General features: G+C 39.3%; 2 protein-coding genes and 1 pseudogene across 2 annotated transcripts; 1 reads left to right on the forward strand and 2 right to left on the reverse strand.

The window, feature by feature from the left end:
* Window positions 1-1,270: 1,270 nt before the first annotated feature.
* Window positions 1,271-5,954, forward strand: LOC148693820 (wall-associated receptor kinase 2-like). Its single transcript, XM_088678597.1, has 3 exons — window positions 1,271-2,388; window positions 3,890-4,063; window positions 4,513-5,954. Exons 1-3 carry the CDS (start codon window positions 1,476-1,478, stop codon window positions 5,739-5,741), a joined length of 2,316 nt encoding a protein of 771 aa, XP_088534723.1. The 5' UTR covers window positions 1,271-1,475; the 3' UTR covers window positions 5,742-5,954.
* Window positions 5,955-6,786: 832 nt separating this feature from the next.
* LOC148693821 (coatomer subunit alpha-1-like) lies at window positions 6,787-15,734 on the reverse strand. Its single transcript, XM_088678596.1, has 3 exons — window positions 13,429-15,734; window positions 12,209-12,818; window positions 6,787-7,190 (listed from the first exon to the last, which is right to left on the reverse strand). The coding sequence occupies exons 1-2, from the start codon at window positions 15,699-15,701 to the stop codon at window positions 12,731-12,733; spliced, it is 2,361 nt and encodes a 786-aa protein (XP_088534722.1). The 5' UTR covers window positions 15,702-15,734; the 3' UTR covers window positions 6,787-7,190; window positions 12,209-12,730.
* On the reverse strand, window positions 12,198-12,650 carry LOC148693822 (coatomer subunit alpha-1 pseudogene; annotated as a pseudogene).
* Window positions 15,735-16,388: the final 654 nt, after the last annotated feature.

The raw sequence follows: 16,388 nt of genomic DNA on the forward strand, positions 1-16,388 counted from the left end.
ATTAACATATTTTCAAAGTATGGAGTATTTAAGCAGTATTTTACATATCATATTATAAGTTGGAGAAAATTAACATATTTTTTTGTCTTTCTACTTATTTTATAATATGTGGAGTATCCGTTTGAACATGGAAAACTAGAAAAAAATTCTCCCTACCTAGAAGGTTCAAAGATTAATGTCATATACTAATTCGGAGTCGCACATCTCTCTTATAAGTAATACACTTGCAAGTGTTGTAGGTTAATTAGCAAGAAGTGATATTCGCATTCACTTTTTTCTCCCACTTACGTAACTTCACAAGGATATTGCAAAAATCTCTTTTTCCTAACGTCAAATATTCAGCGGCTGTCTTTGCTTCTCTCTCGCATGTCTGTTTGGTCATGTAAAGGTACAATCTATATTAGAAAGGAGAAGGAAAAAAAGAAAGAAAAAAGAACTATGTGGTACGCAAATGAAACCGCATTATTTTACAATAATTCCTGATGAAAAGTTGTTTAGTTTCGTTGATCATTAAACTTGTAACAAACATAACTCAGACAAATTCTAATTAATCAGATGTCCCACCTAAAGTGCAGAGTCAAACAAATGCAGGCAGATATGGAAGCTCTCATGGCAACCAACAAAAAGACCAGAGAACCGTTTGAGACCAAAATTTTCGCTGCTCGGCAAGACTATGTTGGAGTTTTGAATGGAAAAAACCATGAGTTTATTTTAATCTGCACTCGTGGATTAGTTTTTTGCAGATTTCAAATTATAAGTCTTACACAAGTAGACTCAGCGTATTGAATTAAGTATAGATTAAAAGAGTTTGGTATGGATTAGGATGCAGTCCATGATTAGAGCAATTAAGACAAGGGCTCGGAGACCTTGGGATCTCGGAATTAATCCAATCCTTATGTGTGTGTGTGTGTGTGTGTGTGTGTGTGTATTTTCAGATAACTATGAGTTTGTATTCAAATCAAACGACACAACTGTAAAAGGCAGTTGTTTATTCTCGTCCAAAAGGCGTGAACAAGTCTATAAATTTAGTACCAAGTCAGATCGATATTTTCTTGTGCTCGTCCTGGAAATAAACCGGACAAAGCCTAATGGTGGACTAAAACAATAACAGACAAATTAATCAGCCAAGATGAGGAACACAAAATATACCACCATGCGTTTTAATCCCTTACGTTTATATTAATTCCTACAGAAGGATGTTTTCTTGTGCATTTCCTTGAAATAAATGGGACAAAGCCTAATTGTGGACTAAAACAATAACAGACAATTAAGAGTAGGGACACATTTCCCCCAACCCAAAATATTCCACCACGCGTTTTAATCCCTTCCATATATATATATATATATATATATATATATTCCTACAGAAGGCCAACCTTCTTAATTAGCAGCTCCTTAATTTCTTGGATCCATCACCTGCTTGGATTTTCTCTGCTAGTGCTAGGATCTGCTCGACCCTTTTTAGTTAATACTATATGGCGTTACATAGGAGGATGCATATTTTGCATCTTTCTTTAGTAATGGTGGTGGTAGTTACAATTTTACTAGGAACTCCAACTCCAACAACAGCTCAATCTCTCCTTCCGACTCAGCTGGCACTGCCTGGCTGCCCTGACCATTGTGGTAATCTCACAATTCCATACCCATTTGGCATAGGCGATGGTTGCTACCTCGACCGCTCGTTTGAAATCACTTGTAAAATTTCCACTCAACAGCCAACAGCACTTTTGATGAGGGGCAATCTCGAAATTACCAGCATATCTCTTTATGACGGTGAGGTCCAAATACTACAGTTCGTAGCCAATGATTGTTATGATGCTCAAGGCAGCTCGACCAGATGGTTCAGTCCCAAGCTCTGGGTGTATCCTCCTTACACCATCTCCGAAACCAAAAACGTGTTCGTTGCAGTTGGATGCGACACATATGCGTTTTTTATAGGTTACCTGGGTGAAGAACAGTACACAACTGGGTGTATGTCCATATGTGCCAATCTTGGCAACGCTATCGATCAGCGGGATACTTGCTCTGGCGTTGGATGTTGCCAAACTAAAATCCCCAGTGGGCTGAAAAATTGGACTGTGACCTTGGGAAGCTTTTACAATTATACATATGTGCGGGACTCCCACCGATGCGGCTACGCGTTCCTTGTGCAAGAAGGCGAGTTCAACTTTAACAGCACGAGTTTTCGAGAACTAAACGATAGAACCGAGCTTCCGGCAATTATTGATTGGGTAATTGGGAATGAGTCATGTGATATTGCAGCTAAAAAGGAGAGCACTTTTGCATGCAAGGCAAATAGCTGCTGCCATAATCGGTCTTCAGGGGGCTACATATGCCGGTGCCGGTCAGGTTACGAAGGGAACCCATACCTCCCAGGTGGTTGCCAAGGTAAATAAATCTAGACAGCATTTGACCATTTGATTATTATCATAAAACATTTTGCGTTCATCAAAACATATTGTATGCATATGTGTGTGTATGTATGTAGGTCTACTTTTTTAATTATGGTTAAACAAATAAATTTTCAATTTGCTTGACTTTTTTGCATATATGATTTTATTGTTAGGCTCATTGGGGTTGCGCTGAGGGATTCAGCACAGCTTTGATCCCTTTATATCTTATTATATGTTGCAAAGTACTAGTAGGAAAAAAAAAACAGCATCAGTCAGCAAATAATTGCCACTTTTGTTGGGGTGACTATAATATTAGTACAGAAAAATTGTTCATGGTAATAGAAAAAGCATGCACTATGCAGAAAGACTCACAAATGTATTTTAACCTCTTCCTAGCCATCATTGTGTCTAGGAATCGAACTCAAGACGTGATGTGTCAAGTACAAGCCAAAAATTGATTCCCAACCACTGATACATCCCGTGGTAGTTACACTATGCAGTAATAAGCTATTAAAGAATATTTTCTGTTACGGTGGTTTTAAAACATTAAAATAAGAATAAATTAGGATTTCATTTCTCTTTTTTCTTTCTCTTTAATTGAAACTTTTATTTTTCATTTTTGATCAAGATCATTTGACTTTGCCCATGTCAATTTTTGAATATTAAATTATTTACATGTCATCATATGTCAATTTTAAAAATGAAAAACTTATGAACCATTTCCAAAATATCTTTTTAGTATTTTTCATATATTTTTATTTTTAATTTGTACCCCTTTTTTAAATTTATACCAATTTTCTTTTTAGTTTTAATTTATACCCATGATTTTAAATTTAATATATACCATATTTTTTAATTTAATATGGACCCATATTTCTTTTGGTGAATGTACTCATGCTAATTACATGTATTTATTTTATGTTTTAAAATATATCAATAGTTATTTATTAAAATATACTAAGAATTACCTCCATTATTATTATTTTTTTGTTAGAACTATGTGAAGAACAATGTTACTCTATTATTAATTTTTAAGTAATTATTATATTGAAAATATATGATTTGAATTTGTTTAAATTTCATAATTTGTGGGATAATGAATGCATAGAAGCAAGTGTTAAATCCCTTAAATGATGCTAGGAATCTCAATCAAAATATTTAAATAAACAAGGTTTCAATATAACAATTAGGTTGACTAGAAATCAGAATCAAAATGACCCTTATCATTAAAATAATATGTAAGCTTAGCTGATGATGCCAAAGCAGTCACCAATTACCCACGGATGCTGTTGCTCAGTGGAGATATAATGCCCACAAGCTAATAGTACTTGTACCCAATTATTAAATTTGCCATGGATTATCAAATCTGTGGGTTCATGAACTGTTTCCTTTAGCATTTTTTTTAGTAGCGAGTTGTTAATTTACAAAAAGTCTCAATAGTGGAATTTAATTTTCACCTAATGTTCATGGATTTAATTCATTTTTTTTCTGTTCAGATATTGATGAGTGCAAGGCTCCAGACTACTGCGGTAATGGAACCTGCATAAATTCAGCGGGAGGTCATTCTTGTCTATGTCCAAAAGGGTACAAATATGTCGATCTGGATAAAAAGAGTTGCATCAAGGACAATGGTCAAGCAAAGCTCAGTCTCCTGCTTATTATTTCACTAGGTATGCATATGTTAGTTTTATTGTAATTTTTTCTTTAGGTGCGTGTTTTTACATCACTTTTGGATTTAAATATGAATGTTCTTAACTAACTCAGTTGCAAATCTCTTACTTTAGGTTGTTAATTTATTATTTACATGTCATATCATATAGTCCTAGTCTAAAATTCTAAACTTACTATTTATCTTTGAACAATTGTACTCAAATTTTATTTACTTTACCCACTTTTAGATCCAAAACTTTCACACATACTTATATCAAAAGTGTTCTCTGGAAGACAAGTTTTTAATCAATATTGTCGATAATGTACCAATTGAAATCGATATGTACACTTTGTTTTGACATGATATCAAAATTTACATCGACACCTTGTCAATAACATACGGAGAGTCTGTCTTGCCTAGAGAATACTTACACATGTGTCAATAACATATGGAGAGTCATCTTTGCAGGTGCCAGTGGAGGCTTCTTGCTTTTACTAAGTGGATCTTCTTGGATATATTGGGGAATGCAGAGAAGAAAGTTCATCAAACTCAAAGAAAAATACTTTAAAGAAAATGGTGGCTTATTGTTACAACAAAAAATCGCTAGTCAAGGAGGCTCCGTGGAGACAACAAAAATTTTCAGGGCAGAAGAACTTGAGAAGGCAACAAACAATTACCATGAAAGTAGAATCCTTGGTGAAGGAGGCTATGGAATAGTTTACAAAGGAATATTAGCAGCAGAAAACAATAAAGTGGTTGCCATAAAAAAGTCTAAAGTTTGTGTCCCAACGCAGAAGGAGCAGTTTGTCAATGAGTTGATTGTTCTTTCTCAAATCAACCATAGAAATGTGGTGAGGTTATTGGGTTGTTGTTTGGAGTCAGAAGTTCCTCTACTCGTTTACGAGTTTGTCGCTCACGGCACTCTCTTTGAGCACATACATGGCAAAAAGAGGAAAGGATCATCATTTTCATTGGAATTACGACTCAAGATAGCAGCTGAAACTGCTGGAGCACTAGCATACTTACACTCCTCAGCTCTGATGCAAATCATACATCGAGATGTGAAAGCGACAAATATACTGTTAGATGAAAATTACACGGCAAAAGTGTCAGACTTTGGAGCTTCACGATTGATTCCTCTTGATCCAGCCCAACTTTCAACTTTAGTGCAAGGAACAGTCGGATACTTAGACCCTGAATACTTCCTCACGAGTCAACTAACAGATAAGAGTGACGTCTATAGCTTTGGAGTTGTCCTTATGGAGCTACTAACAAGTAAATCGGCACTTGATTCTGACAGGCCTGGGGCAGATAGAAGCCTAGCAAGGTTCTTTGTTTGTTTAATGGAGGAGGATCGCCTGAATGAAATTCTCGATGATGACATACTCAACGAGAGAAACATCGAGACACTAAAAACAGTGGCCAATCTGGCAAAAATATGTGTAAGGTCAAAAGGGGAGGACAGGCCAACAATGAAAGAAGTTGCCATGGAGCTGGAAGGAATGAGAATTACAGAAAAGCATGCATGGGGAAAAGCTGAAATTTGTTCAGAAGAGACTGAGTGCTTACTTGGGCCAGGTAACTCAGATGCTTATCCTGTGGATGTTAGAGCTGATTGTGGTTCTAGTACTGGTACAACTATTGGGTATGACAGCATGCAGATCCAGCTGTTAATTCCATATGATGATGGAAGATAATTCACTGCTTCATATAATCAACTCAGCATTGTTTATCATTCTAGCCATAGTGAAATAGTGTTATTTTTCATCACAGACTATAAGTGTAGCCACATTGGCTAGAGCCGATGTGCTTCCTCTGTACCCTCAAGTTTGAATTTTTCTTTTGCTATAATTTAGATTTAGTTGAAAGTAAAGTATCACTTGTATAAAATAAAATATTATTATTCATCATTTTGACAGTTTTTATTTAGGTATGTATCAGAGACTTAGGTGGTGAAGGTCCCTACCTTTGCACGTAAAAAGTGGCCCAACACCAAAAACTATAGCTAATTTCTTCTTCAAAATAAGTATGAGTTTGGAAGATCCCGAGTTACATGCTTATGACATTCCGTACTTAATTAGTGTGTATAATAATTAATTGTTAACATGTTAGTGAGAAATATTTCAAAAAATAAAGTTATAGGAAGAAAAAAAATCCCCGTATATCAACTACTAAAGTCGGTGAAGTAATAGGTAAGGGCAATAACAGTTGGGTGCAAAAGTGAACTTTTTTCTCCTTGGCTTTTTAAGTGTTTTTTTTTAATTATCTGGTACCAAAGTATTTCAAAGGAAATGGTGGCTTCCTGTTATAACAACGACTCGCGAGTCAACGAGGAGGGATCGATGAAGACAACAACAATCTTTACAGCAGAAGGACGTGAGAAGGCCAGAGACAACTACCATGAGAGCAGAAGAACTTAATGCAGTGGTTGCCATAGAAAAGTCGAAAATCGGAGCTTCAACCCAAATGTTGTGAAGCTATTGGGTCGCTGTTTAGAGACACCGGTGCCATTACTAGTTTATGAGTTCATCACCAGGGGAACTCCTTGATCATCTTCATAGCATAAAGAGCAAAGAATCATCGCTTTCAAGGGAGTTACGAACGAAGATCGCAGCAGAAACTGCCGGAGCACTGGCGTACTTGCACTCCACCTCCATGCCAATCATACACCAAGATGTGAATGTAATTAGCAGAAAGTTACTCAGGCACACAAGAAATGAAATACATTCCAAACACAACATATTCAAAATCCAGGCAGATTGACATTTCTCGGATGGAATTCAAAAACAAGTTTTAACACGAAAATGGTGTCTACAATATATGAGATTTCAAAGTCACAAATCTCTGGAAAGGCAAGTAATCTACCAACTCAATCTAATTTGTTTATTTTCAAAAGTCACAAGAATCGCCTAGACCAAAATGCTCAACCTGTTCATTACAGCGAAATCACGATCACGTACCTTGACATAAAATTTGAAATAGAAATACAAGAGAAGCACACAACCTAATCAAATTGCGTTCTTTAACATAGAAACCCTGCTCAAGGAGATGAGAAAACTAACATAACCGTTGTCGGATTTGAAGGTTGGAAAAATTGCTCCCACTTGAGCAGCAGGAGATCATCTTATCTGGGTAGGAGAACAGAGCTATTGGAAGAAAGCATGGGTGTATGGTGATGGGTGTATAGTGACAGAAAGCATGGGTGTATGGTGACCTTTACTTTTCCATGTTTTCTGGGTGTATAGTGACAGAAAGCATGGGTGTATGGTGACCTTTACTTTTCCATGTTTTCCTCACCTTTACTTTTCCATGTTTTCTGCTTGTCCTCACCTTTCTTTCGGCTTCTGTTTTCTTTTCCCTTCTTCCGCTCATTTATATGAGCTTTCCTTGTACTTGGTTTTACATAATACAAAATATAGACATTCAAAATTCAATATGGTATCAGAGCAGTGACCCTAACCGGCCTGTCTCTGTGATGTTCTCTTGAGAGATTTGTGAGCTTCTTGTCCTTCAATCATGGCTGAAGAAAGCTTAGTAAATTTGGAAGGAGACGGCTTTCATGCTACTCCACCATCACCACACTCAGATATTGATATCAACCCAAATCAACGTCTTAGTTCTGTCTTGCTAAATGAGTTTAACTATCTTCCATGGGAGAGAGCAGTTTCTCTTGCTCTGGGAGGACGATCAAAGCTTGGTTATGTTAATGGTGCTATTCCAATGCCTGAGACTACCTCACCGGAGTATGATGTTTGGCTATGCAAAGACCAGTTGGTCATGTCGTGGCTACTCAATTCCATGGATCGTAAGATTGCAGAAATTTTTAGCTATGCTGAATCCTCCATGACTCTTTGGAAAAATCTCAAGGAAATGTATGGAAATCAGAACAATGCGGCTAGAGTGTTTCAGTTAAAGAAGGACATTGCTGGTTTGCAATAGGAAGGGAAGCCATTTGTGCAACATCTTGGAAAGCTGACCACTATGTGGAACGAGCTGAATGTGTATCGACCACACATCATCGACGCTGCTGTGCTAACTAAAAGAGCCGAGGAAGACAAAATATTCCAACTCCTAGCAAGCCTGAGTCCTGAATTCGAAGATCTTCGAAGTCATATCCTCATGAATCCCGACCTACCTTCTTTTTCAAGTGTGTGTGCCACAATTCAAAGAGAAGATGTTCGAAGGAAAGTCATGACCTTGGACATGAAGGAAAATATACCAGAAGCTAGGGCTTACTTCTCTAACCAAAAACTTGGTGAGGAGAGAGGCTACAAAGGAAAGAAAACTGGCTTAAAATGTAGCCATTGTGATGCTGGTGGGCACTCAAGAGATCGATGCTGGATTCTTCATCCAGAGTTAAAACCAAAGTTTCCTAGGGATAACAAAGGTGTCTCGAAAGGCTCGTACAACCCTTCTTACAAGGCAAATCATGTTGCCACAACTTCTTTTGATGGAGCACTGAAGTTCACCACTAATCCAGCTGCACTGATCAACGAGTTTGCTATGTTTCTTCACAAGAAACAAGGTCTTGGAGATAGTGAAGGACCACTAAATCAGTGTGACAACAATCAAACTGCACTACTAGGACAGTTTGCTGGCTTCCTGGCTGGAAATGAAGGCGTGGTACAAAGGGACATCCCAGGTATCTTACACTCCTTCTCAACTGCTCTCAACATTGGTAATGTGCATGATTATTGGATTATAGATTCTGGAGCCACTGATCATATGACTAACAAGTCTACAAACTTGCATAAATTTGAAAAATTTTCTATTCCATCCCAAGTGTCAGTTGCCAATGGAAAAAATGCTATGGTTGTGGGAAAAAGAAAAATACATTTGATCTCAAGTGATGTCGAGTCTGAGGCTCTTTATGTTCCCTCATTCCCTTTTCAACTTTTATCTGTTAGCAAGATCACAAACTCATTAAATTGTCTTGCCATTTTCTCTCCCAAAAATGTGATCTTTCAGGATGTAGTCACCAAGAAGACGATTGGTGAAGGATTTTTCTTAAATGGTCTCTACTATCTTTCCAAGCATATTCAAGTTCCCAAGGTTTTTCAAGTCACTTCAAGCTTAGCTCAAGAACAACAACTTTGGCACCAACGTCTAGCACATCCTTCTGAAAAAGTTCTATCCACCTTGTTCCCAAATATGTGCAAAGTTACAAGTCCTTGTGATGTTTGTCATTTTTCTAAGTTTACTAGATTACCATTTACTTCCTCTTTGTCTAGGGCTAGTAACCCTTTTGAAATTGTGCATTCCGATGTTTGGGGACCAACTATAGAGTCTTTTGATGGATACAAATATTTTGTAACTTTTGTGGATGATTTCACAAGGATTACTTGGTTGTATCTTTTGAAATTTAAAAGTGAAGTGATGGAAGTTTTTCAAGATTTTCATAGACTTGTGGCCACCCAATTTGCTTCAAAAATTCATATTTTACGATCAGATAACGGCACAGAATATATGTCTCATAACATGTCACACTACTTGAGCACGCATGGTATATTACACCAAACAAGCTGTGTTGGAACACCTCAACAAAATGGGGTGGCCGAGAGGAAGAATAGAGATCTACTTGAGAAGACTAGAGCTCTTATGTTTCACATGAATTTGCCTAAGAAGTTTTGGTCTCAAGGAGTCCTTACTGCGGCATATCTCATCAATAGATTGCCTAGTAAAGTGTTGAATTTTAAATCACCTTATGAGGTCTTGAAAAATAGAAAGATCAACTTTTCCCATTTGAGAGTCTTTGGGTGTACATGCTTTGTTCACATTCAAACTCAAAATCATGACAAGCTAGACCCAAGGGCTGCCAAATGTGTCTTTCTAGGTTATTCATCTACCCAAAAAGGTTACAAGTGCTATAATTCAACAACTAGAAAAATGGTTGTTTCAAGGGATGTTAAATTTGAAGAACATGTTCCTTACTTCTCACAATCACTGGATTACTCTAGACAGGGGGAGCATTTGATGGACTTATTTCCTTTTCCATATCCAAACGGAGAAGATGCAACATGCACTCCTAGTGATCATGTGCCGGATGATGTTAACCTTCACTCGGTGGAACATCTTGAAGATGAAAACCCTTCCTCATCAGAGATTCACACTGCACCCTCCAGTGATCCTTCCAACCATGATGTTGTTCAAATACCTGTAGTTCAATCTCCTACAGTTCGTCGCAATCCTGCACGAGAGAGGAAACTTCCATCCAAGTTGCATGATTATGTGACCTACACTGCCAGGTATCCCGTGACTGATGTTATTGATTATAGCAAAGTCTCATCTTCTTTTGCTACATTCCTAAGTGCCATTAATGAAGCTCGAGAACCTCAAAGTTTTCAAGAAGCCAATCTTCACAGTGAGTGGAGAAATGCTATGGCAGATGAGCTTCAAGCCCTCCATGAAAATAACACATGGACTATAGTGAAACTTCCAAAAGGAAAGAAGGCAGTGGGGAGTCGTTGGGTGTACAAAACTAAGTTTCATTTAGATGGCACAATCGAAAGGAATAAGGCTTGCTTGGTTGCTCGAGGTTTTACACAAACCTATGGCGTCGATTATAAAGAGACATTTGCTCCGGTGGCAAAAATGAACACTGTTAGAGTATTATTGTCGGTTGCAATTAACAATGCATGGCCTCTCTTTCAAATGGATGTTAAAAATGCTTTCCTGCATGGTGAACTTGAAGAAGAGGTTTACATGAAGCTACCCCCAGGTCATCCTCAATCACACAATCCAGAAATGGTGTGCAAACTCCATAAATCCATTTATGGTCTCAAGAAAAGTCCACGTGCATGGTATGCCAAGCTCAGTCATGTTCTGGAAAGGGTTGGTTTTTGTCGAAGTATTGCGGATTCTTCCCTATTTGTTCGTTCCAGCTTAGTGGGTAAACTAGTTGTGCTCATTTATGTTGATGATCTAATTGTGACAGGTGATAATATGTCAGAGATTAATGCTCTTAAACAGTATCTCAACAACAAGTTTGCTATCAAGGATCTTGGCACTCTCAAATACTTTCTGGGCATCGAGATGGCACACTCTCACAAGGGTTTCTTCCTCAACCAACGCAAGTATGTCATGGATCTTCTTCACGAAGCAAAAATGACAGATTGCAAGCCTGCTCGTACCCCCTTGGATAGCAACTTGAAGCTAAAAACTCACGGTGATCCAGTTCCCAATTTAAGTTACTATCAAAGAGTGGTTGGCAAACTCATTTATCTGACTATCACACGTCCTGATATATCATATGCTGTCAGCATTGTTAGCCAGTTTATGCACTCTCTAAGCATGGATCATTTGAAGATTGTTCATCGTGTGCTACGTTATCTTAAGGGTTCCATTGGTAGAGGAATTCTTATGCGCAACAATAGTCACACTCAGATCTCAGGCTATACCGATGCTGACTGGGCAGGCAATTCTCTCGATCGCAAGTCTACCACTGGGTTTTGTACGTTTGTGGGAGGCAACCTAGTTACCTGGAAAAGCAAGAAACAAAGTGTTGTTGCACGCTCTAGTGCAGAGGCAGAGTATCGTGCTATGGCGTCCACTGCTTGTGAACTTATTTGGCTCAAAAGCCTTCTGTTGACTTTAGGTTTTCCTCATCAACAACCCATGTCCCTACACTATGATAATCAGGCCGCGATGCACATTGCATCGAATCCTGTATTCCATGAGCGAACTAAACATATTGAAGTTGATTGTCACTACGTCAGAAATCAAGTTCAGTCCAAGGTGATCGACACTCACTACACACGCAGTCATGATCAACTTGCGGATATTTTTACAAAAGGATTACCCTCTGCTGATTTTCAACGTCTTTTGTTCAAGCTTGGATCAATTAATCCCTTTGATCCAGCTTGAGGGGGAGTATTGGAAGAAAGCATGGGTGTATGGTGATGGGTGTATAGTGACAGAAAGCATGGGTGTATGGTGACCTTTACTTTTCCATGTTTTCTGGGTGTATAGTGACAGAAAGCATGGGTGTATGGTGACCTTTACTTTTCCATGTTTTCCTCACCTTTACTTTTCCATGTTTTCTGCTTGTCCTCACCTTTCTTTCGGCTTCTGTTTTCTTTTCCCTTCTTCCGCTCATTTATATGAGCTTTCCTTGTACTTGGTTTTACATAATACAAAATATAGACATTCAAAATTCAATAAGAGCAAACCAGATGCATCTGATCCAACCACTGAAGATCACAAACAGTACAGAGCTTCCCTTCCTGGTCCGGAACAAACCGAGAACTGCAGTATGGGCATGACACATCCTTCTGTCCACGGTAAATAGGCACATATGTTGCCCCGCAAACCACAAATGGGTTTCTGAAATCATAGTTTAGCTGGGTTGCATCAGTCATGTTCTTTTCGGCAGCTTGCAGGATTTGTCTTGCAGTCTTTGCATGGTTTTCAATGGTGGGGTTGGTTTCCAAAAGTCGCCTGGCAAAGTTAGCTGCCGTGTTGAGATTACCAGCCTTATAGCAAACACTCATGGCATTTAGTAATGCAAGTCTCAAGTGAGGCATCTGAAGGTTGCAGTGGGTGAAGTAAGCCGCTAGCTCCCGTTGGCGAACCGGATCGCCTTTAAGTTCCTTCCTCTTAATCTCCATCTTCCAACCCAGAACATACTCCTTTACAATGATAATTAATTCTTTTACTTCATCAACCTCTCTCCTTGAATCAACTACGATCAGAGGAATAGTATGCAGAATACCAAGGAGAAGACGTAAAGCATCAGCAAATTTCCCTTGGGTTGTGGCCTTGTAACCCACCTTAAGCTTCTTGTAGAAATTTTCAGGTCGACGGGCCGAGGGCCCACTCCAACAACACAGATACTGTCCCCACTTAACCACCTGCACAATCCTCAGGTGTGGGATTTTATCACAAAAGGCCTCGATGTTAGTTAGAGAGGGGTATTTCTATTTAAAGCACTCTTCTCTTCTCCCTCTGTCCGATGTGGGACTGGGGGTTCCAACACTCCCCCGCACGTGAGACCCCACTTATGGGTCACACGTGAATTTCCACACATCGGCAACCACGTGGAGCCATGTCGGGACTCACCCAATCACGTGGGGCCAATGGGGACCCACCCAAACACGTGGCATCTTTGGCCTACGTGGACAATCACGCGGGGCCAACGGGGACCCACCCAATCACGTGGCAGTACGGGCCCGCCTCCTGGCTCTGATACCATGTAGAAATTTTTAGGTCGACGGGCCGAGGGCCCACTCCAACAACACCGATACTGTCCCCACTTAACCACCTGCACAATCCTCAGGTGTGGGGTTTTATCACAAAAGGCTTCGATGTTAGTTAGAGAGGAGTATTTCTATTTAAAACACTCTTCTCTTCTCCCTCTGTCCGATGTGGGACTGGGGGTTCCAACACTTCTCTTCTAGCTCTGAGAATTTAAATACAAGAGCACGAGGACCCCTAACATTAGGTGTAGCTGATTCACTCCATCCCCTCTCAATGGCCACCGTGAGCACAGGAGCTGCCGAGAAGGCACGTAGATACGTATGACTGCCCATGTGTAAATCGAGAAATAATTGTCTCAAGGGATCAAAGTTCTGTACACCCAGCTGCCTGCTCAACAAACGCATTGCAATATCGACATTCCCAGCGGCAGCATGTTCAGCAGCAAGAGATGATTTCTGGGACCAGATTTGGCTTACAGGCATACCCGGAGTTGGGGCAACAAACACAGAAGAACGGGCATTGCTGGCAGTTTTTGGAGTATCAATCTCAGGTGGAAGTTCAAGATCTTCAAGATCCCATCCTCCCTCCTCATTTTCCTCGCGTGCTTCCTCATCATCCAGCACTGCACTGATGTCTCCATTTGGAATATTGTCCACGTCAACAAGATCCAACTCCTCTCCCCAATCAGCATCTGCAGCCTCTTCATAATCTTCCTCAACATTCTTGCCCACATTATCAAGACCACCCTCAAATATTCCTCTCGTGACCCTCAACAAGGGCCAATCTCCTCCACAGATGATTGGCGTTGGTGGTAACAAAAGAGACGGAGATTTCACCTTGGGTAAAACAGGAACATTATCTCCCAGTTCAGCCGCCAAACGTTCAGCAATATCATGGAGCCCATGAATTACAGCTGTGCTATAAGCAAGAGGTAAATGACCTGCATTCTCCAAGATCTTAACACGCTCTCTGATGTCACCTAAATATAAAGCATTGTGGAACTGGCCCATCACATCATTCTTGACTTCAGCAATTTTCAACATTTTGGACAATTTATCCAAGTTTCCAGTCACAAGATATAAGAATGATAGCCTCTCAAAATTCTTTGTCCTCTGATATGCATATTCTACAATGCCTGCATTACCCTGACGAAGGGCCTCCACTCCCAATCGATACCAGTGATCTTTCTCATCAATTTCCTTGGCAGAAGCAACAGCAATCTGGATGTTCCCGCTCCCTAGTGCCAAGTTGAAGCGAGTCCTCTCATCCTTCACAAAATGAAGGGCAACCTCAGGGAAACCTTTCTGCTGTAGATATGCAATCATGGCCTGGCCACAGAGCTCAGAACTCCTTATCATGCTCATAACCTGGTCATACCTCTTCTTCAGTAAGGATAACTTGAAAACATATTCTGTTGCATCAACAACAATGGCACAGTTCTTCCCATCTCGATCCAAGCAATGTATGGTGTTTCCATACACTTTTGTTATATATACAGGAACGTCGAGGGTCCTGATGATTCCACTATCCCCATTAGGAAGGCAGTATTTGATGTGGTTCAAGGTTGTATATATGAAGACGCCATTGTCATCCCAAGCTCCACTCTTTACACGAATTGTCTCATGGAGAGTGCACTGATGCACTAGCTTCTTATTTGCTATCACAATTGAGTGTTTGCTCAGTAAAGCAATGCTCTCCATGTCATTTGACCAAACAATATACCTTACAAAAGGAGTTTGAAGCTCCCCAACAATAATTCTCTGCTGCAGGTAAAAAATAATGACTCTTTCCTCTGCCCTGCACAGCAAGTTTCCAGTTCCAGCATAAAATATTGCATCAGCAACAATAGGTAGGGCACTCTTCTTGACAATCTCATTTTTCAGATTTTTAACTATAACTTGGTTGGAGCTCTTTTCAAGCACTGCAAACCTATTTCGAGCCACGAACACAGCTGGGCCTCCAATTCCTCTTTTTGCCCCCTGCGCAGTATCACCCCGACCAAAGCTATCTTTGGGTATAACGTATAGTTCATAAGACCCCCCATCCACATCTGAACATATTAAAACAGCATTTTCTGTAGGGCTGTACGATAGTGTCTTTGCCCCTTGATTCAAGTTGGAAGAACCAGGCCTTCGAATAGGCATAACCTGAGTGTCTCTCTGGGTAGAGAACTCATAGAAGCGGAGAAAACGATCTTTAACATAGTATATTGAATCACCGCTAACAGAAAAGGCAGGACGCTCCCTCTCCAATTTGAAGACAATCATGCCACTATCATGGCCAGCGGCCAAGAGGTTCATTTCAGGATGTGCTGAAAGAATCCAGAATCTGTCATACTCCCTACGAAATGTCTGAAGACCAGTCCGTTTTGTTGCATCCCAGACTCGGATACTTCTATCCTCTGAATTGGACACAATAATATCCTGCCTTAAATGGAATAGAACACAGGATACATTGTTCATGTGCCCCCTTAGAGTGTCCACTTCCCAAGCCTTTGTATCTGAAATCGGAATGATTAATTATCTGATTCTAAACAGGATTCCGTAACTCTATTTCCATCTTTCTAATGTGAACACACTGCAAGAGTATTTAATTATCTGATTCTATGTATGCATACTATTTCACAAGAAATACATAGTACATCTGGTGGGATAAGACTTTGTTGTTGTTGCATCTCCAAAAGCAATTGTGTGGCTTTTTCAGTGGTAATGATATTATTTGTGAAAGTGGCCATGAATTAATTTTACAAAAGTTAGCATACCTAATTTCTAGAAGCTAATGAGGTGAAACTAAACCCTATAAAAATTTCAGTTCTTCCTTTTTTTTTCTTTTGGGTGCGGAGAAGGGGGAATGATATGTATAGATGTCTGGTATTTGACAGAATAATAATAGAAAAAATTTAAATGACAATTCGGTTGCTATATCATGTGCTTGGTTGGTACAGAAAGGCAGATACTAAAGAATATAATTAAATAATTAATTCGATTTAAATATTGCCAACTATTTAAATTTAAAGAAATTTTTTTATAACAAACTGTCTTTCAATTATTCACATTTCTTCTTAAAAAAAAAATGATTAATCTAGAATACAAAAAATATTAATCTAGAATCCACCAGAAAAAAGTGAGAGAATTCTCAAAGACTATATT

This window comes from Pyrus communis, chromosome 10 (genome assembly GCF_041283825.1).
Source record: "Pyrus communis isolate YQ-2024b chromosome 10, ASM4128382v1, whole genome shotgun sequence".
In the NCBI taxonomy this organism is placed as follows: domain Eukaryota; kingdom Viridiplantae; phylum Streptophyta; class Magnoliopsida; order Rosales; family Rosaceae; genus Pyrus; species Pyrus communis.